At 45.1% G+C, this 26,007-nt stretch overlaps 1 protein-coding gene across 1 annotated transcript in view; it reads left to right on the top strand.

The window, feature by feature from the left end:
• PC (pyruvate carboxylase) overlaps positions 1–14,286 on the top strand; it is a 401,728-nt gene extending 387,442 nt beyond the window's left edge. The window contains exons 18-22 of the mRNA XM_083164787.1: positions 1–232; positions 2,285–2,464; positions 10,717–10,962; positions 11,281–11,421; positions 13,627–14,286. The exon at positions 1–232 is cut by the window's left edge and continues 13 nt beyond it. Coding sequence (XP_083020913.1) covers positions 1–232; positions 2,285–2,464; positions 10,717–10,962; positions 11,281–11,421; positions 13,627–13,875 — 1,048 coding nt within the window. The 3' untranslated portion in view covers positions 13,876–14,286. The remainder of the gene's footprint in view (positions 233–2,284; positions 2,465–10,716; positions 10,963–11,280; positions 11,422–13,626) is intronic.
• The last annotated feature ends 11,721 nt before the right edge of the window (positions 14,287–26,007 follow it).

Here is a 26,007-nt window from a genome sequence, read left to right as displayed (position 1 = left end):
AAAGGTGTTTGACTATAGTGAGTACTGGGAAGTGACAAGAGGTCTCTACGCCGCCTTCGACTGCACAGCGACCATGAAGTCGGGAAATTCAGATGTTTATGAAAACGAGATCCCTGGAGGCCAGTATACCAATCTCCACTTCCAGGCTCACAGCATGGGACTGGGGAACAAGTTCAAGGAGGTGAAGAAGGCATACGTTGAAGCCAACAAACTCCTTGGAGATGTTATCAAGGTAAATGAATGGTAGATGTAAAGTCACCACCAGTAAATCTCCCACTAACTGTCCATATGAAAGCGCATAGATGTGATGACAAAACCCTTATACTGTTGCGTAACTGTAAGGTAACGTGCTTGCACAAAGTAACAATGGGATAATGTGGCGCGTGACATCTCAGCTAGCGGTATAGGACTTTGTCTCAGGCTGTGTACTGACCATACATTGCCTTTGTTAGAAATCTGTTTTAGATGTATACCTTTTGCATTGATGTGATGATAAAGGCACCAGCATTATGGTTACCATGTACACAGTACAGACCCAGTACCTCCCTTCCCTGCTCTGGAACTCTGGGTGCGTAATTGCATACAATAACCTCTACCTCTGGAAATAATAGAGAAACATAGGTGCTGCTGTGAGTGATCACCACTGTGCATTAAAAGAGCTGCCATGTACACTTCCTGCTGTTCTGTAGCTCATGGAACCCAGATAACGTGAATTTCACCCACCAATGTGAGGTTCTAAGCTGCTTTGATTGTGTACAGTAAGTGTGGGGTGCATTGACTTCCCTGTCTCTTGTGTGCATATAGGATCAGGCTCCAATAGAAAATGTTCCTGAAGTCCGGTATCCCATCTCTTCCCCAATTTTATATCTTTCAGAGGGTTCTGAGCCACAATACTGTGGCCTTTGTGTGCCCTCAGTATTTAATTACAGTATATACAGTAATGGATTTTGTGCTACTTTTCTTAATTTAGGTCTAACCCTCTTTCAATAGTTCAGTAGTTTGCATAGTCAGAAGTCACATTTGCCATTAATGAGTAGATAGAATTGGGAATACCAGTGCATTTGAGCCCCTGTATTATGTTCCGTTTAATTAACAGTCACTGACAGCTTCCAATCTTAAATTAATTGGCTGCTGTTGCTAATCGCTTGGGAAGGAGCAATGATGGATGAGTAAAGAGACTAAGATCCTAAAACCCATGTAGATTAAGACCCAACATAATTAAAAAGCTGTTCTCCTCATCACCCAGCTTGATAAACCCTCTGATGTCATTGGAGCTTCCAGGGGGATTGGAGCATCACACCAGGAAATAGTATTTGGAACCATCCCCGAGTAATGTCCGCCACTAAGCTATAAGTTCCTTCTTTTCCTGATATCACTAATTGGGAATGGAGAGAAATGGTAGAATTGTATAAGGCTGCAAAACATGACATGGGCAGAAACCTTTGTATTATACCGGCATGGATACCGGACTAATGTAGGTAGGAGAAGGTGCTCAATCTCCAGATATAAAGCTTCATACTATGTTGGGTTGTTATTTTTTGGGAAAAGGACTGGTTTCTACTGTGCAGCCAGCCTTCCGCATGCGCTCTGATTGTTTTATAAATGTTTGTGGTGAAATGCAGATTTTCACTCCATTGTGGTTTCCAGCCTAAACCCTTGCCCCCACCCCCTCTATACGCACACACACCCCACACCACCGGGATTCATGAGAAATAATAGTTGCCGAATTTGTTGGATTCTCCTCTGGGACATCTGTGGGGTAGCGATTTGAAAGACATTGTAGCTCAAAGTACACAGTTTGCAGCAATTTGGAGATGGAGGCCGGACAGTGAAGACACAATTGGCTTTGATTAATGGATCCACCTACTTCGCTACAAAATGATGTGGGAGGGTTTTCTGCTCTCCCAGGATTCTGGGCGAGCTCCTCGAAATGTGTCCGTTTTAACAGGCGTACCGGAGGATGGTTGCCAAGTATGTCTAAAGTGCTTTGTACAATAAGGGGCCACAGATTTATTCTCTGTATTAGTTTATGCATTTATATATTTTTTTATCAATTTGGTAACAGAATGACCCCCCCTAGATTACATGTATAAGAGGCCCTTTGTCATTTTCAAACTGTATATATATATTTTATTGTTACATCAAACCGGATTTTCTCTGCTGTATTTTAGGTTGTTGTACGTAATTTGCCATGTGCCATGAGTCTTTCGTATTGTGTCCCTGGGGGCAATGTACTATTGCAATAAGAATTGTTTCAAATATAATGTTATGCTCTTGTTATTAGGTGACACCCTCTTCTAAAATAGTTGGGGACTTGGCACAGTTTATGGTGCACAATGGGCTGACACGTGAAGAGGTTGAGTCTGCGGCAGATGAACTCTCCTTCCCACTTTCTGTGGTGGAATTCCTGCAAGGTTATGTCGGCATTCCTCATGGTGGATTCCCAGAGCCTTTACGCTCCAAGGTGAGTGATCCATTCCATAAACTGTTCCAAACAGTCAAAGTGAAAAGTACAGTTTTACTAAATGTCCCAAGTGGTAGTTCTCTGGTGATGCCATGTTTCTTGTTTCCTCATGTATAAATATAAATGTTACTACAGAGGTGAGGGGGTAATGTGTTACCGGTGAGGGATGGGGAACGTTACTACAGAGGTGAGGGGGTAATGTGTTACTGGTGAGGGATGGGGGACGTTACTACAGAAGTGAGGGGGGTAATGTGTTACCGGTGAGGGGGTAATGTGTTACTGTTGAGGGATGGGGAACATTACTACAGAGGTGAGGGGGGGTAATGTGTTACCGGTGAGGGATGGGGAACGTTACTACAGAGGTAAGGAGGTTATGTGTTACTGGTGAGGGATGGGGAACATTACTACAGAGGTGACGTGGTAATGTGTTACCGGTGAGGGATGGGGAACGTTACTACAGAGGTGAGGGGGTAATGTGTTACTGGTGAGGGATGGGGAACGTTACTACAGAGCTGAGGGGGGAATGTGTTACTGGTGAGGGGTGGAGAACGTTACTACAGAGGTGAGGAGGTAATGTGTTACTGGTGAGGGATGGGGAACATTACTACAGAGGTGAGGGGGGGTAATGTGTTACTGGTGAGGGATGGAGAACGTTACTACAGAGGTGAGGGGGTAATGTGTTACTGGTGAGGGATGGGGAACGTTACTACAGAGGTGAGGAGGTAATGTGTTACTGGTGAGGGATGGGGAACGTTACTACAGAGGTGAGGGGGTAATGTGTTACTGGTGAGGGATGGGGAACGTTACTACAGAGGTGAGGGGGTAATGTGTTACTGGTGAGGGATGGGGAACGTTACTACAGAGCTGAGGGGGGAATGTGTTACTGGTGAGGGATGGGGAACGTTACTACAGACCTGAGGGGGGAATGTGTTACTGGTGAGGGATGGAGAACGTTACTACAGAGGTAAGGAGGTTATGTGTTACTGGTGAGGGATGGGGAACGTTACTACAGACCTGAGGGGGGAATGTGTTACTGGTGAGGGATGGAGAACGTTACTACAGAGGTGAGGAGGTTATGTGTTACTGGTGAGGGATGGGGAACGTTACTACAGAGGTGAGGGGGTAATGTGTTACTGGTGAGGGATGGGGAACGTTACTACAGAGCTGAGGGGGGAATGTGTTACTGGTGAGGGATGGAGAACGTTACTACAGAGGTGAGCAGGTAATGTGTTACTGGTGAGGGATGTGGAACGTTACTACAGAGGCGAGGGGGGGTAATGTGTTACTGGTGAGGGATGGAGAACGTTACTACAGAGGTGAGGGGGTAATGTGTTACTGGTGAGGGATGGGGAACGTTACTACAGAGGTGAGGAGGTAATGTGTTACTGGTGAGGGATGGGGAACGTTACTACAGAGGTGAGGGGGTAATGTGTTACTGGTGAGGGATGGGGAACGTTACTACAGACCTGAGGGGGGAATGTGTTACTGGTGAGGGATGGAGAACGTTACTACAGAGGTGTGGAGGTAATGTGTTACTGGTGAGGGATGGGGAACGTTACTACAGAGGTGAGGGGGTAATGTGTTACTGGTGAGGGATGGGGAACGTTACTACAGAGGTGAGGGGGGGTAATGTGTTACTGGTGAGGGATGGAGAACGTTACTACAGAGCTGAGGGGGGGAATGTGTTACTGGTGAGGGATGGGGAACGTTACTACAGACTTGAGGGGGGAATGTGTTACTGGTGAGGGATGGAGAACGTTACTACAGAGGTAAGGAGGTTATGTGTTACTGGTGAGGGATGGGGAACGTTACTACAGACCTGAGGGGGGAATGTGTTACTGGTGAGGGATGGAGAACGTTACTACAGAGGTAAGGAGGTTATGTGTTACTGGTGAGGGATGGGGAACGTTACTACAGACCTGAGGGGGGAATGTGTTACTGGTGAGGGATGGAGAACGTTACTACAGAGGTGAGGAGGTTATGTGTTACTGGTGAGGGATGGGGAACGTTACTACAGAGGTGAGGGGGTAATGTGTTACTGGTGAGGGATGGGGAACGTTACTACAGAGCTGAGGGGGGAATGTGTTACTGGTGAGGGATGGAGAACGTTACTACAGAGGTGAGCAGGTAATGTGTTACTGGTGAGGGATGTGGAACGTTACTACAGAGGCGAGGGGGGGTAATGTGTTACTGGTGAGGGATGGAGAACGTTACTACAGAGGTGAGGGGGTAATGTGTTACTGGTGAGGGATGGGGAACGTTACTACAGAGGTGAGGAGGTAATGTGTTACTGGTGAGGGATGGGGAACGTTACTACAGAGGTGAGGGGGTAATGTGTTACTGGTGAGGGATGGGGAACGTTACTACAGACCTGAGGGGGGAATGTGTTACTGGTGAGGGATGGAGAACGTTACTACAGAGGTGTGGAGGTAATGTGTTACTGGTGAGGGATGGGGAACGTTACTACAGAGGTGAGGGGGTAATGTGTTACTGGTGAGGGATGGGGAACGTTACTACAGAGGTGAGGGGGGGTAATGTGTTACTGGTGAGGGATGGAGAACGTTACTACAGAGCTGAGGGGGGGAATGTGTTACTGGTGAGGGATGGGGAACGTTACTACAGACTTGAGGGGGGAATGTGTTACTGGTGAGGGATGGAGAACGTTACTACAGAGGTAAGGAGGTTATGTGTTACTGGTGAGGGATGGGGAACATTACTACAGAGGTGACGTGGTAATGTGTTACCGGTGAGGGATGGGGAACGTTACTACAGAGGTGAGGGGGTAATGTGTTACTGGTGAGGGATGGGGAACGTTACTACAGAGGTGAGGGGGTAATGTGTTACTGGTGAGGGATGGGGAACGTTACTACAGAGGTGAGGGGGTAATGTGTTACTGGTGAGGGATGGGGAACGTTACTACAGAGCTGAGGGGGGAATGTGTTACTGGTGAGGGATGGAGAACGTTACTACAGAGGTGAGCAGGTAATGTGTTACTGGTGAGGGATGTGGAACGTTACTACAGAGGCGAGGGGGGGTAATGTGTTACTGGTGAGGGATGGAGAACGTTACTACAGAGGTGAGGGGGTAATGTGTTACTGGTGAGGGATGGGGAACGTTACTACAGAGGTGAGGAGGTAATGTGTTACTGGTGAGGGATGGGGAACGTTACTACAGAGGTAAGGGGGTAATGTGTTACTGGTGAGGGATGGGGAACGTTACTACAGAGGTGAGGGGGTAATGTGTTACTGGTGAGGGATGGGGAACGTTACTACAGACCTGAGGGGGGAATGTGTTACTGGTGAGGGATGGAGAACGTTACTACAGAGGTGTGGAGGTAATGTGTTACTGGTGAGGGATGGGGAACGTTACTACAGAGGTGAGGGGGTAATGTGTTACTGGTGAGGGATGGGGAACGTTACTACAGAGGTGAGGGGGTAATGTGTTACTGGTGATGGATGGGGAACGTTACTACAGAGGTGAGGGGGTAATGTGTTACCGGTGAGGGATGGGGAACGTTACTACAGAGGTGAGGGGGTAATGTGTTACCGGTGAGGGATGGGGAACGTTACTACAGAGGTGAGGAGGTAATGTGTTACTGGTGAGGGATGGGAAACGTTACTACAGAGGTGAGGAGGTAATGTGTTACTGGTGAGGGATGGGGAACGTTACTACAGAGGTGAGGGATGGGGAACGTTACTACAGAGGTGAGGAGGTAATGTGTTACTGGTGAGGGATGGGGAACGTTACTACAGAGGTGAGGGGGTAATGTGTTACTGGTGAGGGATGGGGAACGTTACTACAGAGGTGAGGAGGTAATGTGTTACTGGTGAGGGATGGGGAACGTTACTACAGAGGTGAGGAGGTAATGTGTTACTGGTGAGGGATGGGGAATGTTACTACAGAGGAGGGGGTAATGTGTTACTGGTGAGGGATGGGGACCGTTACTACAGAGGTGAGGGGGTAATGTGTTACTGGTGAGAGATGGGGAATGTTACTACAGAGGTGAGGGGGTAATGTGTTACCGGTGAGGGATGGGGAACGTTACTACAGAGGTGAGGAGGTAATGTGTTACTGGTAAGGGATGGGGAACGTTACTACAGAGGTGAGGGGGTAATGTGTTACCGGTGAGGGATGGGGACCGTTACTACAGAGGTGAGGGGGTAATGTGTTACCGGTGAGGGATGAAGAACGTTACTACAGAGGTGAGGGGGTAATGTGTTACCGGTGAGGGATGAAGAACGTTACTACAGAGGTGAGGGGGTAATGTGTTACCGGTGAGGGATGAAGAACGTTACTACAGAGGTGAGAGGGGGTAATGTGTTACTGGTGAGGGATGGGGAACATTACTACAGAGGTGAGGGGGTAATGTGTTACCGGTGAGGGATGGAGAACGTTACTACAGAGGTGAGGGGGTAATGTGTTACCGGTGAGAGATGGGGACCGTTACTACAGAGGTGAGGGGGTAATGTGTTACCGGTGAGGGATGGGGAACGTTACTACAGAGGTGAGGGGGTAATGTGTTACCGGTGAGGGATGGGGAACGTTACTACAGAGGTGAGGGGGTAATGTGTTACTGGTGAGGGATGGGGAACGTTACTACAGAGGTGAGGGGGTAATGTGTTACCGGTGAGGGATGGGGAACATTACTACAGAGTTGAGGGGGTAATGTGTTACTGGTGAGGGATGGGGAACGTTACTACAGAGGTAAGGGGGTAATGTGTTACTGGTGAGGGATGGAGAACGTTACTACAGAGGTGAGGGGGTAATGTGTTACTGGTGAGGGATGGAGAACGTTACTACAGAGGTGAGGAGGTAATGTGTTACTGGTGAGGGATGAGGAACGTTACTACAGAGGTGAGGAGGTAATGTGTTACTGGTGAGGGATGGGGAACGTTACTACAGAGGTGAGGAGGTAATGTGTTATTGGTGAGGGATGGAGATTGTTACTACAGAGGTGAGGGGGTAATGTGTTACTGGTGAGGGATGGAGAACGTTACTACAGAGGTGAGGGGGTAATGTGTTACCGGTGAGAGATGGGGACCGTTACTACAGAGGTGAGGGGGTAAAGTGTTACCGGTGAGGGATGGGGAACGTTACTACAGAGGTGAGGGGGTAATGTGTTACCGGTGAGGGATGGGGAACGTTACTACAGAGGTGAGGAGGTAATGTGTTACTGGTGAGGGATGGGGAACGTTACTACAGAGGTGAGGGGGTAATGTGTTACTGGTGAGGGATGGGGAACGTTACTACAGAGGTGAGGGGGTAATGTGTTACTGGTGAGGGATGGAGAACGTTACTACAGAGGTGAGGGGGTAATGTGTTACTGGTGAGGGATGGAGAACGTTACTACAGAGGTGAGGAGGTAATGTGTTACTGGTGAGGGATAGGGAACGTTACTACAGAGGTGAGGAGGTAATGTGTTATTGGTGAGGGATGGAGATTGTTACTACAGAGGTGAGGGGGTGATGTGTTACCGGTGAGGAATGAGGGACGTTACTACAGAGGTGAGGAGGTAATGTGTTACTGGTGAGGGATGGGCAACGTTACTACAGAGGTGAGGGGGTAATGTGTTACTGGTGAGGGATGGGGAACGTTACTACAGAGGTGAGGGGGTAATGTGTTGCTGGTGAGGGATGGGGAACGTTACTACAGAGGTGAGGGGGTAATGTGTTACTGGTGAGGGATGGGGAACGTTACTACAGAGGTGAGGGGGTAAGGTGTTACTGGTGATGGATGGGGAACGTTACTACAGAGGTGACGGGGTAATGTGTTACCGGTGAGGGATGGGGAACGTTACTACAGAGGTGACGGGGTAATGTGTTACTGGTGAGGGATGGGGAACGTTACTACAGAGGTGACGGGGTAATGTGTTACTGGTGAGGGATGGAGAACGTTACTACAGAGGTGAGGGGGGTAATGTGTTACTGGTGAGGGATGGGGAACGTTACTACAGAGGTGAGGAGGTAATGTGTTACTGGTGAGGGATGGGGAACGTTACTACAGAGGTGAGGGGGGGTAATGTGTTACTGGTGAGGGATGGAGAACGTTACTACAGAGGTGAGGAGGTAATGTGTTACTGGTGAGGGATGGGGAACGTTACTACAGAGGTGAGGGGGTGATGTGTTACTGGTGAGGGATGGAGAACGTTACTACAGAGGTGAGGGGGTGATGTGTTACTGGTGAGGGATGGGAAACGTTACTACAGAGGTGAGGAGGTGATGTGTTACTGGTGAGGGATGGGGAACGTTACTACAGAGGTGAGGAGGTAATGTGTTACTGGTGAGGGATGGGGAACGTTACTACAGAGGTGAGGGATGGGGAACGTTACTACAGAGGTGAGGAGGTAATGTGTTACTGGTGAGGGATGGGGAACATTACTACAGAGGTGAGGGATGGGGAACGTTACTACATAGGTGAGGAGGTAATGTGTTACTGGTGAGGGATGGGGAACGTTACTACAGAGGTGAGGGGGGGTAATGTGTTACTGGTGAGGGATGGAGAACGTTACTACAGAGGTGAGGAGGTAATGTGTTACTGGTGAGGGATGGGGAAAGTTACTACAGAGGTGAGGGGGTAATGTGTTACTGGTGAGGGATGGAGAACGTTACTACAGAGGTGAGGAGGTAATGTGTTACTGGTGAGGGATGGGGAACGTTACTACAGAGGTGAGGAGGTAATGTGTTACTGGTGAGGGATGGGGAACATTACTACAGAGGTGAGGGATGGGGAACGTTACTACAGAGGTGAGGAGGTAATGTGTTACTGGTGAGGGATGGGGAACGTTACTACAGAGGTGAGGAGGTAATGTGTTACTGGTGAGGGATGGGGAACATTACTACAGAGGTGAGGGATGGGGAACGTTACTACAGAGGTGAGGAGGTAATGTGTTACTGGTGAGGGATGGGGAACATTACTACAGAGGTGAGGGATGGGGAACGTTACTACATAGGTGAGGAGGTAATGTGTTACTGGTGAGGGATGGGGAACGTTACTACAGAGGTGAGGAGGTAATGTGTTACTGGTGAGGGATGGGGAACGTTACTACAGAGGTGAGGGGGTAATGTGTTACTGGTGAGGGATGGGGAACGTTACTACAGAGGTGAGGAGGTAATGTGTTACTGGTGAGGGATGGGGAGCATTACTACAGATGTGAGGGGGTAATGTGTTACTGGTGATGGATGGGGAACGTTACTACAGAGGTGAGGGGGTAATGTGTTACCGGTGAGGGATGGGGAACGTTACTACAGAGGTGAGGAGGTAATGTGTTACTGGTGAGGGATGGGGAACGTTATTACAGAGGTGAGGAGGTAATGTGTTACTGGTGAGGGATGGGGAACGTTACTACAGAGGTGAGGGGGTGATGTGTTACTGGTGAGGGATGGGGAACGTTATTACAGAGGTGAGGAGGTAATGTGTTACCGGTGAGGGATGGGGAACGTTACTACAGAGGTGAGGAGGTAATGTGTTACTGGTGAGGGATGGAGAACGTTACTACAGAGGTGAGGGGGTGATGTGTTACTGGTGAGGGATGGGGAACGTTATTACAGAGGTGAGGAGGTAATGTGTTACCGGTGAGGGATGGGGAACGTTACTACAGAGGTGAGGAGGTAATGTGTTACTGGTGAGGGATGGGGAACGTTACTACAGAGGTGAGGGGGTAATGTGTTAACCAAGGTAAACACTAGAACAGTGATTGCTAACCTTGATACTCCAGCTGTTGTTAAACTACACATACCAGCGTGCCCTGCTAGAGTTTCAGCATGGTCAGATAGTAAATCTCTAGTAGGGCATGCTGGGATGTGTAGTTCAACAACAGCTAGTGTGTCGAGGTTAGCAATCACTGCACTAGAGCCACCACTAAACATCTTTGCGCTTAGAACTCACTAAATAGAGAGATCTGCAATCTTGCGAGTGATCATTGCTCCTGTACACGCTATCCATGCCCCTCTTGTTCAAGGGAAGTGGCGTCAGGTCAGTCCAACGTTACGTTTGCTCCCCAGTTTGTCATACACTCTGCACAATAGGCTCCACATTGCTAGCGATATATAGCTAGGTTTGATGTGCAGCAACGTCACATGCGACCACTGGAGCACACATGTAAACCCTTTCCATGTCCACAATGTATTTCTCAGTGCCAGGTCAATGTTGAACTAGCGCATGGCCACCATTTGATGTGAACCACACCCATGATTAAGTGCTGAGAGGAGGAAGCCATCAGTTTTAGTAATACTGTACATTATCACCACACATAGGTATTGAAGGACCTGCCACGTATTAAGGGTAGACCTGGAGCCACTTTACCACCCATGGATTTCTCCAAACTGGAAAAGGATTTGAAGAGCAAATATGATGAAATAACCACAGAGGACGTCATGTCTGCTGCCATGTACCCCAAAGTATTTGAGGAGTACAAGGACTTTAACACTCAGTTTGGGCCTGTGGAATGTCTCAACACGCGCCTCTTCCTGGAGGGACCCAAAATTGCAGAGGAGTTTGAGGTACAGTAGGTGCTTGTATAGAAAGTTTTAAAAAATGTAATGTTCATTTCAAACCAAATTCTTTATTAAATGTGATTACCGTAAATGTAGAAATATAAAAACAATGCGGGAGCCAATCAATTCAATCTAATAACGTCTTTTTGTGTAGAGAGCAGTTATTTTTGTTCATGTCTAAAGTATGTTGATAATGGTTAAGGAATATATGGGGGTAAAATCTGAGATTCCGTAAGTATGTGCAATGAAGAGATTACCATGTAGTACATGCTTGTGTTGTTTCTGTTTGTTATAAAGGTTTTATTTTTTTTCTTTATTTCTCAGGTCGAATTGGAAAGAGGAAAAACTTTGCACATTAAAGCTCTTGCTTTGGGAGATTTGAACAAAGCCGGACAGAGGGAAGTCTTCTTTGAACTCAATGGTCAACTCCGATCCTTGCTTGTGAAAGACACACAGGCCATGAAGGTAAGGCTAACTCCAGTTTTGGGTTTTAATAATTGCTCATTATACAGTGACCAGAAATATGGAAGTTAGCAGAGAACTGTAGGACAGCGGCCTACAAAATGGAGGTTGCCCAACAAGGATATATTTCAACATTATCATGTGTGGACCAGTGATTTGTTTTCTACTTTTGCTTGTAAAATATGCTGCTTAATATGCATGTACATTACTGTACAGGATTTGGTATGAAATGAAGTGCCGGCATTGCGGCAGTCGGGATTCCGGCGTTGGTATTTCGTCCGTCGGGATTCCGGCGTTGGTATTTCGTCCGTCGGGATTCCGACAGCCGGCATATTGACCGCATCCCGCTGTACTTCACTATGATACACAATACCTCTGCACACATTTTGGTCATTCTGCAGGTTCTATACTATGTAATGTCTGAGTTCTTTCTAAAGTAGGAGGGGTGGAACAAACGGTATGGTGTATTCAGTTGATAATATTTAGGTCGATATACCCAAGATTGCCATTGAAAATGTTGAATTTTTTTTTTTGTCAATGCCGAAACATCAGCATGTAGACTCCCGATTAGTGTACTGGTTTCCCATGTTTAGGGCCGGTGTCTCGCGTTGTTGCTGCTGCTGCTCTCGGCACACTTTAGCGTTGCCACTGGGAGTCCATGTGGATGGTAAAGAGTGACAAAATAATAAACACATCCCCCTAAACCTCATGTTGACCTTTTCATGTGTCAACTATAAAAGTGTTGACCTTTTGACCATGTCAACCATATGGTGTCGACCTATTGATTGTTGACCTACCATTCGCATCCCCAGCACAAACATGTGAGTTATATCAGTTGAAAGGTAATTGAGGTGTTTTTTAAGAGGGGTCGAGATATAGATCATTTAGATTTCCTAATACAGAACCAAATCATAAACCTTTTTGAATCCGCAGACTGGAATGTACTTTGCTTCAGGGTAACTTTGTTAGGACATATACTTCTTTTTAGTTGCTGGCTCTCATTCTCTACTCGCCTTTCTTTTGGTACTTATCTATTGCTACTTCCACTGACCCCTCATACCTTGTGTAAGCTACATCTTGGTGCTGCCATTGCTATTTTTATCCATCTCATCCCTTTTATGTGCTTCCCCTTTTATCTTCAACCCCCCCCCCCCCCTCCCCCCGATTGCCCCAACATTTCTGAATGTTATTTCTAATGTAACACCCAGTTATTGACGGTCTTGTCATTTACCTCTTTCCTTGTTTCATATTGTTACAACTTTGCATTTAGTTTGTTTGCTCTTAGGTGCCCAGTACATGTTTATTGCTACAGGTATAATATACAGTTTATGAAAAACAATAATTTATATAATAAAAGGATAAGTTCCAAGTGCAAGGTCTCAAAATGTAATTAACTGCCCAACCGCACAGAAGGCTTCAAGCCTAAGACACATTCTATAATAAAAAGATTTGGTCTTCCAATCGACCTTTCTTTATTGAAAGGTCCATCTTGCACAATATATTGTGTGGCCTTTATAGGAAGATACTGTCCAGTTTTATGCATATTGCCAGTTCCATGGGAATGTTGGTGGGATCCAAATTAGCCATGTCCAATGTAGTGTCTGTGGTTTACCTTTATGGCATAGAAATTTGGTTGGAGCTTCCAGAACTGGGATTAAGGTCCTAAAAGAATTCCATGGAGGTTCTTGAGTTGGGGATGCAGTTACAATCCCGGTGGTTGGAATCCCGGCGTTCAAAATTGCGACGCCGAAATCCACGACACCCATAGAGGGAAAATAAATTGGTGTGCCGAGCGTAACGAGGCACCGAGCCCGCTGCGTGGTGAGTGCAGAAAGCCCGCAAGCGGGGGCGATCCCCCCCTGTGTCGGGGTTTCGGTGTTCGGGATTCTGAGCGCCGGGATTTTAACCGTTGGGATTTAGTGCCAATCCTTTGCGTTGAGATGGCTGCGCGCAAATGCTCAGTTGACACTTTTCACTGCATCAGAGGAGCAGCCCTTTCAAAATGTTTGTTATGCTTTAGACTCTGCAGCTGTCTGTTCGCTGCTAATTTGATTATTGTGTATTTCTTGTGGAACCCATCTCCTATACAGCTACCTTTTGTAGTTTAGTTTTGAATAATAATTTTTATATTTTGTTTTCGTTCTATCATCCTCCATTTTATTGCTACAAATACGTACATTTTTGTAATATTTTTGTTTGTGTTTGTAGGAAATGCATTTCCACCCTAAGGCTCTAAAAGATGTGAAGGGCCAAATTGGAGCCCCCATGCCAGGAAAAGTGATTGACATTAAAGTGAAAGAAGGGCAGGTGATTGAGAAGGGGCAGCCTCTGTGTGTGCTCAGTGCCATGAAAATGGAAACCTTGGTCAATTCTCCGGTCTCCGGAACAATCAAGAAAATCTATGTGAAACCCGACATGCATCTTGAGGGAGAAGATCTTGTTCTAGAAATTGAGTAAATTGGAAGTTAAGATGGGACAATCCTACAGGGAAAGAGGGACCTGGTGAATTTCCTGGTTTTATCCTCCATTTATAAATGAGGGAGGGTCTGCTCGTCATCCCAGGTCTGCTGGTTGTCTTCAGTGTAACCAACAAAGTGCTTTACATGTGGCTTTACAGCTCTAGATGGAATATTAGATTTTTTTTTGGGGGGGGGGGGTTTGGCAGTGGGTACTAATAACTTGCTAGATGCCACATTTAAATCGTATTTGCTGAGCTCTTGTCAGTCTAACATTCTGGAAATTGCTTACTGGTCTGTGTTGTTGTGTCCAGGGATTTGTGCTACATGTAGATTGTGTATTGTGGAGGTTGCTCACTTGTAAAGGATTCAGATGTTCACATGACCAATAAATACCATTATTTTCATTATCCACAGAGGAACAGTAAATATCTGAACGACTGTACACCAACCACTTCTGTTCTACCAATTCAATAATGCTGATTCTGACTGTACAATACAGGCTAGAACATGTTTCCAGTTGCCTCAAATAAATGTGTGTGCCATACGGACCTTACCGCATCTTCATCCTACTGTTACAGTATGTGTGGTTACAGTACTGTGCATGCATGCTGTCCTGTAGTGCCATACTGACCGTATCCCATCTTCATCCTACTGTTACAGTATGTGTGGTTACAGTAGTGTGCATGCTGTCCTGTAGTGCCGTACTGGCCGTATCCCATCTTCATCCTACTGTTACAGTATGTGTGGTTACAGTACTGTGCATGCATGCTGTCCTGTAGTGCCGGACTGACATTAACCACGGTCAGAACGGCATTAACCAAGCATCTTCATCTCACCGTTTATGATTATGTTCATTCCCTTCTTTGTTTCTTATTGTGGGCACTATCCACTTATGATGACAAAGTACATCTCAGCAAAGGCAGTAATTGCAGGTAAGTTGGCCACGGTAGCCCCGAGTAGAACACATCGTTATATGTCTCCTCCCTCAGTACTGTGCTCTTCAGCTTTTCTAACAATAAAAAGTGGATCTATGCGTTCTCTTGGCATGAGTGTAATCCATTCACCATATACATCTCATTTTATATACAATTATATTTTTTTGATAATAAGAATTCTCTATCTTTTGCATTAATCTTATGACTTTGACCTATTCGATATAAATGTAGCAGTAACACTGTACTTAGATTTCTTACTTATGATGTCTATGTATCATGTACAAATATAGCCACATCTGTCTGTCTATGTCTGTGGCTGAATGGTGCCTTCGCGACCTTGGATTGTATTTACATCAATTGTCTTTTTAGATTGTCTTTGCAATGAGTGTTTGCAGCATGTCATAAATGGTTCTGACTTGGTGATGCCATAAATGAACGAATACTAGATTATATACAAACACCACCGCACTAAAGGCCGGGTATAGCTATTAAACTTGAGCCTGTTTTGGACATAGAAGATTGCGATGCAACAGGCTCAGAGCTTGATTAGAATTGTTGTAAATGTAACCGACTGTAATGTGGTGAATTGTCCTTTCTGTGGTTTCTTTTCACTTTTATTACTAGAGCCACACTGTAAATGGCACTACAATTAATCTTTAATTTACCATTGAAGCACCACATAATATACAGTAGTCGGCAGTTATTGTGTTTTAGTTTTGAACATTCACAAATTCATTGTTTTCTTCATATTGATAAAAGGAAGATGTGATTTGTTTGGTTATTTCATCACTGGCCAGTGTCCATTGTGCAAAGGTTATATGTTGCCCTTGTCACTCGGAACAAAAGGTTAATATTTTTTTTATTTGCCAGAAGCAATTACCCTTTAGCTTACACACTTGCAGTTGTCTGTATAAAGATGGCCCCTGTCATGCTAACAAACCGAATCACAGACCCGTCTGAGAGCTGCAGCAGATTGTCCTAGCCATGATGGTTGTCCTCTTTTAGAATGACTGTACGTAGGCAGACCTACTTACCTAGTGTCTCATGTCTGTGTTAGGGAAGTAATGTCCAACCAGACTTAATACAATCACATGCTGTTCCGTCACGTCTTTTTTCTGGTTGTTAAAGAGATTAACTTGGCCTAATTTTGCTGCCCAACGGCAATGCAGAAACATGTTAATTAATTTAGGGCAGCATCTGTGCATTGTGGGAAACTTCTAGACCTTTAAGGGTTACCAGCTGAGTACTTGGGCTACCCCTGGTCTGGCCTTCCTCTGGGCACAGCCTATTTTTAGACTTTTTATCACCTATTCTCCCTCACCTCGTTAACTATTTATAGAGGCTGGCAACAGTTAGACACTATGAGATGTGCTCTGATTTAAGAATCCATTCTGTACCCTTTGTTTCACCTTGACTTTTTTCCACTTAGCAGCCCAGGTGAATACGTACAGTACAGTACTGCTCTCCAACACCTATCGCCACATTAACACACTTACTGCTTAGGAAGCAGCCAGCGCATGCAGCCCTCTGTTATGTGGGTGTACAGTACTGCTCTCCAACACCTATCGCCACATTAACACACTTACTGCTTAGGAAGCAGCCAGCACATACAGCCCTCTCATGTGGGTGTACAGTACTGCTCTCCAACACCTATCGCCACATTAACACACTTACTGCTTAGGAAGCAGCCAGCGCATGCAGCCCTCTGTTATGTGGGTGTACAGTACTGCTCTCCAACACCTATCGCCACATTAACACACTTACTGCTTAGGAAGCAGCCAGCGCATGCAGCCCTTTGTTATGTGGGTGTACAGTACTGCTCTCCAACACCGATCACCACATTAACACACTTACTGCTTAGGAAGCAGCCAGCACATACAGCCCTTTGTTATGTGGGTGTACAGTACTGCTCTCCAACACCTATCGCTGCATTAACACACTTACTGCTTAGGAAGCAGCCAGCGCATACAGCCCTCTGTTATGTGGGTGTACAGTACTGCTCTCCAACACCTATCACCGCATTAACACACTTACTGCTTAGGAAGCAGCCAGCACATACAGCCCTTTGTTATGTGGGTGTACAGTACTGCTCTCCAACACCGATCACCACATTAACACACTTACTGCTTAGGAAGCAGCCAGCACATACAGCCCTTTGTTATGTGGGTGTACAGTACTGCTCTCCAACACCGATCACCACATTAACACACTTACTGCTTAGGAAGCAGCCAGTGCATGCAGCCCTCTGTTATGTGGGTGTACAGTACTGCTCTCCAACACCTATCACCACATTAACACACTTACTGCTTAGGAAGCAGCCAGCACATACAGCCCTTTGTTATGTGGGTGTACAGTACTGCTCTCCAACACCTATCGCTGCATTAACACACTTACTGCTTAGGAAGCAGCCAGCGCATACAGCCCTCTGTTATGTGGGTGTACAGTACTGCTCTCCAACACCTATCACCGCATTAACACACTTACTGCTTAGGAAGCAGCCAGCACATACAGCCCTTTGTTATGTGGGTGTACAGTACTGCTCTCCAACACCGATCACCACATTAACACACTTACTGCTTAGGAAGCAGCCAGCACATACAGCCCTTTGTTATGTGGGTGTACAGTACTGCTCTCCAACACCGATCACCACATTAACACACTTACTGCTTAGGAAGCAGCCAGCACATACAGCCCTTTGTTATGTGGGTGTACAGTACTGCTCTCCAACACCGATCACCACATTAACACACTTACTGCTTAGGAAGCAGCCAGCACATACAGCCCTCTGTTATGTGGGTGTACAGTACTGCTCTCCAACACCTATCGCTGCATTAACACACTTACTGCTTAGGAAGCAGCCAGCGCATACAGCCCTCTGTTAGGTGTTGGAGAGCAGTACTGTACACCCACATAACAGAGGGCTGTATGCGCTGGCTGCTTCCTAAGCAGTAAGTGTGTTAATGCAGCGATAGGTGTTGGAGAGCAGTACTGTACACCCACATAACAGAGGGCTGTATGTGCTGGCTGCTTCCTAAGCAGTAAGTGTGTTAATGTGGTGATCGGTGTTGGAGAGCAGTACTGTACACCCACATAACAAAGGGCTGTATGTGCTGGCTGCTTCCTAAGCAGTAAGTGTGTTAATGCGGTGATAGGTGTTGGAGAGCAGTACTGTACACCCACATATCACCGCATTAACACACTTACTGCTTAGGAAGCAGCCAGCACATACAGCCCTTTGTTATGTGGGTGTACAGTACTGCTCTCCAACACCGATCACCACATTAACACACTTACTGCTTAGGAAGCAGCCAGCACATACAGCCCTTTGTTATGTGGGTGTACAGTACTGCTCTCCAACACCGATCACCACATTAACACACTTACTGCTTAGGAAGCAGCCAGCACATACAGCCCTTTGTTATGTGGGTGTACAGTACTGCTCTCCAACACCGATCACCACATTAACACACTTACTGCTTAGGAAGCAGCCAGCACATACAGCCCTTTGTTATGTGGGTGTACAGTACTGCTCTCCAACACCTATCGCTGCATTAACACACTTACTGCTTAGGAAGCAGCCAGCGCATACAGCCCTCTGTTATGTGGGTGTACAGTACTGCTCTCCAACACCTATCACCGCATTAACACACTTACTGCTTAGGAAGCAGCCAGCGCATACAGCCCTCTGTTATGTGGGTGTACAGTACTGCTCTCCAACACCTATCAGCGCATTAACACACTTACTGCTTAGGAAGCAGCCAGCGCATGCAGCCCTCTGTTATGTGGGTGTACAGTACTGCTCTCCAACACCTATCGCCGCATTAACACACTTACTGCTTAAGAAGCAGCCAGCGTATACAGCCCTCTGTTATGTGGGTGTACAGTACTGCTCTCCAACACCTATCGCCGCATTAACACACTTACTGCTTAAGAAGCAGCCAGCGCATACAGCCCTCTGTTATGTGGGTGTACAGTACTGCTCTCCAACACCGATCACCACATTAACACACTTACTGCTTAGGAAGCAGCCAGCACATACAGCCCTCTGTTATGTGGGTGTACAGTACATGTCCTTTATGCTTTACTGACATGTTCACTCTCTGTTCTACGTTACACAAATGATGGAAGTAGAGGTCTCTCTTGCATTTACTTCAATCATTTATAACTTCTGTTAGCAGAAATGTAACCACTTGTCCACCTACTGTGTAATGTATGTTAATTCTTCTAATGGAGATTATTATTGTGATTATGATTGGACAGTTTTACCCCGTGCTTTGTGCCCCTGTATAAGCAGAAAAGTAAAGGATTTCCTAAGTGTTACCTACCGAACCCGTTAAGGACGGTGTAGATTTTTCCCTGTCACGAGCCTGTACAATGCACTTTGTTAGATAGTCCGGCCTATTAATGCCTGAGGTATAGTGAACTGTGTGCGAACCCAGCAGAGTTCTACAGTGACCAACGTTCTGTCTGATTCGGGGCTGTTGCTAAGGATAAAACATTCTAAGTCTCTATACATTGAATGGGAATCTCTTACATAATGCGTGCATTCAGCGTGGACACACAAAAAGCAGCATACACTGATATCTCGCACGTGTCCACAAGAACAGTGTGTCCATGTTTTTAGATTTACTTTACACAGTCCATGTACATTGCAATAGGGTGTGAATACTTTGTCCATGAAGCCTGACTGAGGTTTCTGGGGAAATGACACACACTCAGCGAGGGGCAAAGCTGCCGAATCCAGAAGCATTTTGCAGGATGTGGGTTTGACAAGGAGAACGTGTTGCTACTTTTGTTTTAATGAAGCCTGTTTACCTGCATGAGAAAACATCGATGTTACATGACTCCTTATGTGAGAGAGGCTGCGTATGCATCAGACAAGCATTTGCTGTGATAAGAACACTGAATTCTATGTCCATTCATAAAAGATTAATGTGTTTTTTATAGGTTTAATAATTCAGAGAATCCGTCACAACACAGCAGCAAGTGTTCCTCTCTTTAGGTTGCTTTCAAACCACTGTGTAAATTGTGAATAAAAATGATGAATTACAGGGGTAGAGTCACAGTGAGTGACTGGGATGCAACCGTTCTCTTTCCAAAATGTCCCCAACTAGACATACTGGGAGACACCGGCGCAGATCATACACGGAGAATAAACGTCGTCCTCGGGAACTGCTGCAAAGTTTTTCTCAGAAAATTTTTTGACAACAAGATGGCTGAGTATGTAACAATATTGTCTTGCTAAACCCTGGGGCGTATTAATGTGTTTAATCCTTGTAAAAATAAAGACAAAATCCCTCTGATCTCCGCTTTGTACAGTATGTGGGGTTTGACATGTTGTGTAATCACTCTAGTGAACATGTGTAATTAGTGAGTAGCCATTATGGTGACCATTGTAACACCGAATCATTTCTTATTGTGGACCATTAACACTGTCAGTCTTAAAATGTGGGACTCGTATGTTATGTTACCTTGTTTACAGTTCTAACTGGATAGTCGGCCAGGGAATTGACTAGTCAATTAGTAAATGTCTTCTATTTCTGCCATTGGACACCTTGTTATGGATGTGACTTATTTTTAGCATTTGTCAATAAATATAACTAAATCTCCAATTTCATATTGTTTATATTGCTCTGTGTGTGGTTATGTCTATGCAATTATTCAAACATACTGTGGTAGGTACACCCAATGCTGGTTCTGTGGTAGGTACACCCAATGCTGGTTCTGTGGTAGGTACACCCAATGTTGGTTCTGTGGTAGGTACACCCAATGTTGGTTCTGTGGTAGGTACACTAGTGTTCATTCTAGCACCCGCCATCTTTGAAAACCACGCAGTTCCTCTTCCCTGCCTGGGGTGTCGCTGTCTGCTGTGGTGTTTCTAGCACAGGTCTAGTTTGCATATCAGTGCTGATATACAGACCACACTGTGCTAGAAGCACTACAGCAGACAGCAACACCCCATGCAGGGAAGAGGAACTGCATGGTTTTTCAAATATGGCGAGTGCTAGAATGAACACTAGGTACACCCAATGTTGGTTCTGTGGTAGGTACACCCAATGTTGGTTCTGTGGTAGGTACACCCAATGTAGGTTCTGTGGTAGGTACACCCAATGTAGGTTCTGTGGCCCCAAATGCCTTGCACAAACACACAAATCTACACAACACAGTTCTGTCATATCTTAGTTTCTCCCCAAAACATTGCAGATCATTGACTCCATGCCATTGTGCATCCTGCAGTGCCTGTTGTCAGCTTCCCCACCTGGATTATGACATGTTGCAGATTTATCTGCCTTCCACATCGCACCACAGACGCACATTATTTCTCCCCTATTCTTGCCACAATGTCCTGCAGAACGAGTACAGAGAAGATCTTTTCTCCCTGTTGATCTCATTAGATGGGATTTGGCTCAGAACTCTGTACCTGCACAACCTGCTGAAATGCATCAAATCGCAAAACAGCCAACTTATTATCTTGTTTCCAGACTACCATTGCTTGGCCACTGCTGGATTCAGCCCATTAAATCCCATTTAATAATAATAAAACATTTTTTTTAAAAGACACATACTGTCATAAATTGGATAATTGGAAAGATACTGAGCGTGTCGGGAATTTAGTTTGCTCCAGTAGCATTAATCCAGATGTCCAAAAAACACACATGTGAGAGATAAAACATGGAGAAATACAGTAGTATATTATTGTATTATATGCACCTTTTTAAACCCTATTTTGATGACGAGAATACAAGTTTACATCTGATGACACTGGAAGCTGTTTTTAAAGATACCTTTATGTGAGTTTACTCCTCCATCACACCATGAGTACAGGTACGCCCATCCCTCATTTGATGTTTACAGGAAACCATGATGTGCTTATATTGTATGACAAAGATGTTAGTTGGGTACGCAGTCACTTATCGTCATGACCGAGTAACCACTCGGACTAAGCTTGTTACAATTTTACATATGCTTCTTTCGCCACAGTCTATCTTTTTATATACACATCTCCTCCAGGTCTGTGTCCCTAATTCCCCTCAGTAAGCATCCTGATTCATGTTTGCAAACCATGCTGCAGCCAGTAATTACCCTGCATGGGTAAAAAAAATGAGGAGGGTTTGGCAGCAGCATGATAGGGTTAAGGTGTTCGGACACCCGATACCCTGCGAGCCGCCCAGGACTTTTAAATTGTGACGGATCACATGCGTCCCTGCTCCCAGCCTGTCTTGCCATCATGAGGGAGGTCCAAGGTTCAGTGGTTGGACGGCCGGCAGGTCCGACCACCCGACAAAGGTCCGGGTCCGATCAAACTGACCCGATTTGACGGCATCGGGTCAGTGTATGGGGACCTTTGGGGTTGGTCAGTAGGAATAATTTTAGTAGCATGGAGACTGCATTCCCTGTAATGCAAGGTACATAAGGTGACTTTGCTGGAACTGCTCCTCATTTGACTGCCGAGACTCGGAAGCTGCTTCTGTCTGGTCCAGGTAAGACCACCAGTGATGGTTTGTCAGAGTTCTTGTTGATATTTGAGTAATATTGATATTCATAATGTAGGCATGCCACCAAAACAGCTCTGACCACTTGCGACATGGACTCCACAAGACTTCTGAATGTGTTCTTTGGTGTCTAGCACCAATATGTTAGCAGCAGACTCCTTTAAGTCTTGTAAGTTACGATGTGGGCCTCAATGGCTCCGACTATTTCCAGCACATCCCAAGGATGCTCGATTGGATTGATCTTTGGAGGCGAATTCAATATCATGAACTTGGTAACATTCCTCAAACTATTACAATTTTTTTACAGAATACATATATTATCCTACTTAAACGAAACCGTACTTCCATAATAGAATGTTGTCACCATGAAAGGGTGTACTTGGCCTGCTACAATGTTTTCATAGGTGCTACAGGTCAAAGTAGCATCCACATGAATGCCAGGACCCAATGTTACTTTGCAGGGCATTGCTTAGAGCAGGGGTGGGGAACCTCAGGCCCGGGGGCCGCATGCAGCCCCCGTAGCCTGTCTGAGTGGCCTGCCCACCCGCCTGGCGACTTTGCCGGGAGTCAATTATGGGTGAATTCTCGCGAGAGGTCGGTAGTTGTCACGAGATTCCCTTTAATCAACAGCAGCCGGAGACTGTCAGCCCTATTCACCGGCAGTCGCTGGAGCGTGGGATGATTTTGTAAGAGAAATTTTTACATATGGCCCCGAAGGATTTTTTCCCTATACAAACAGCCCTTGGCACAGAAAAGGTTCCCCACCCCTGGCTGAGAGCATCACACTGCCTGCACTGGTTTGCCTTCTTTCCATAGGGCATTCTGGTATATCTTCCCCAGGTAAACAACACAGACACACCTGGCTGTACATATGATGTAAGAGAAAAAAATTAGACCAGAGCACTTTCTGCCATTGCTCCTTGGTCCAAGGAAATAATTGAAAAAAGAGAGCGCTTTGTTTTTATGTGAATAAATTAATGTGAAAAATTATTTGAACTTCTGAGCATGGTACTTGTAATAAAAATGGGTTAAAAATATACAAGATATGAGGCAGATGTTTATCAGCTCTTTTTTGGCAATTTTGTGAGGGTATGCAAAGTCCGTTTTTTTGGATGAGGTTTCCGGTATTCTAATCTTTCCCTATCATACCTTTGTGTCCTCTTCCGGACTTGTGGGGGGATCTCTGAGTCTCAGTTCTGACACTTGTAAAATAGCCCATTAAAAGCTCTTTTATCAGTGGACAGAGTTTAGAAAGGGCACTACGGTCCCCAGAAACATTCAATGTACTGTTGTGTTGTGTTACAGTAGCTCTTCTGTGGAGTAGGAGCAGATGGGCTCCCACATGCAGCACTGAGTCTTGGACACCCATTCCCCAGATCACTGAATGTCCTACCATGGACCAGTTTTGGTAGATACTGGGAACACATATTCGCTTCCAACAAATCAATTTCGGGATCTGATTGTTTACTTACTGCCTAATATAGCTCATGCAAGGTAAGTAATAAATATATATATATATATATATATATATATATATATATATATATATATAGCACTATTCCCAGGGTACTGCTACTCCAAAGAATCAGGCGGCACTCGGTTTGTATAGATCAAGTAGAGTATATTAGTGCAAAAATTCACATATTTATGCCATCAACGTTTCAAGACCGGGTCGGTCTTTTCATCAGGATGCGTGCAATAGTGCTAGGAAAGAAACAAAGAAAGAACAGAGCTGTGAGCTCTCTTACCTATAAGTAGCTGCGTGTTCAAGTGTCTAAGGAAGCGGGCGTGTGCGAGGTCTGCTTCCTGAAACCCGACTCTGTCCCGCTCAGCTTAGCCGTTGTCAAGGTAACGTTGGACGCTTCCTCCTCACCGCCGCCCCACTGTAGACAGATTGAGTACGACCAACAAAAAACTGGTTGGAAAAAAAATGTGACATATCATGAAAATTTGTAAAATAGGGTGACCCTATTAAGGACTAAGGGACATTGCCACAACTGGCTACTCTTATCCAACTAGGCTTGAGCCCAAACCCTTCTAGGAGACGCTTCTCTGTGAAAGCCCCATAACAAATGGGATCATATGTATTCTAACTCACAAATGGTATGTATATATTGTGATACATAAGCTAGTGCAATCATTAAATTTATTCTGAATAAAAGGATAAGTTCACTTACATATAATCTACAGGTCCAACTTTATTATTGAAATAAATAATCTAATTCCCTTATTAAAGGACAACAGGTACAGAAGAAACTGTTAATAAATAAATAAATAAATAAATTGAACCTAGAAATAATCAATTAACGATTAACAGCCACAAATAATTACACACGAGGCTTAACGATCTATATACTTTATTTGGTACTTGTGAGTTATCCGGGCGTCCGATTTTTAAATCGGGTCGGATCGGGACATCGCATCGCATGCGACCATGCGATGCGATGCGATGACCCGATTTTTCCATAGGAATCAATGTTAAAATGGACTGAGTCCATTTTAACATGGAATTCAATGGGAAAAAGGGGTCCTTTTCATACCCCTACTATCCAAGTGGGCATGGAGTTGGATATAAACCTGTGGCGAGCGTAGCGAGCCACCGAGCCCGAAGCGTAGCGAGCCCCGCGAGGGGACACGGAATACCGTCCCCTCGCGGGGCTCGCTTCGCTCGCCACGCTTCGGGCTCGGTGGCTCGCTACGCTCGCCACAGGTTTATATCCAACTCCATGCCCACTTGGATAGTAGGGGTATGAAAAGGACCCCTTTTTCCCATTGAATTCCATGTTAAAATGGACTCAGTCCATTTTAACATTGATTCCTATGGAAAAATCGGGTCATTGCATCCGATGGTCACATGCGATGCGATGCGATATCGCATCGCATCGCATCTGATTGTATGCCTTAACTTAAGGCATACAATCAAAAAATCGGACGCCCAGATAACTCACAAGTACCCTTTATTTACAGTTAATGTACCATTTGAACATCCAGTGGAAATAAACCATTCAAACTTTCTTACGAGTAAAAAAGCATCTTTAATCCTTTGAAGGTATGCCAATATATTAATCTATGCATTTGTACCATTCTGGCTAAATTATATTGATATTCTTGAAGATTCCATTAATCCAATGGTAGTCAAATATATTTACCATTCTTGCCAATTTCTATTAACATCCTTGAAGATTCTATTTATTCAAGGGCAATCATATGTTAGACTCTTAGCCATTTTTTCCCTCCATCCATCTGTTCCGAATCCCTTCTGTTCGACATCTCTGTCTTATCCATTACTGTATTTGTTATACTGTTAATAAATAATCTTAAAATGTTATCGATGTCTTTCCCAATGTATGTACTTACAATCCCGTTCTACTTTTGTAGATTCTTACTATATGTATCTAACCCCTGATGAAGTCTCATAAAGAGACTAAACGCGTTGGGTACTTGGTACGATCCTAAATCCAAGTGAATACTTCTGCTCCAAGAGTATCTACATTTATATGTTTTATAATAAATGTTTTCTATTTTAAAAGAAGTCTTGGTTGATAATTTTACAAGTGGAAAGACTAAATTTAATATATTGATAAATTGTATATGGGTGCTGTTTAACACTATTGGGTTGTGTATTGGATTGTGGATCCCTCCAGTAGGGGATCTAGTGTTATTAGCGACCACTCTTACCTAGCGCAAATACCTAGTGATATT

The sequence above is a fragment of the Crinia signifera genome, chromosome 11 (assembly GCF_055691185.1).
Source record: "Crinia signifera chromosome 11, ASM5569118v1, whole genome shotgun sequence".
NCBI classification, from domain to species: Eukaryota; Metazoa; Chordata; class Amphibia; order Anura; family Myobatrachidae; genus Crinia; species Crinia signifera.
The sequence above is the reverse complement of the archived record's forward strand: the minus strand, read 5'-3'. Positions and strand labels throughout refer to the sequence as shown.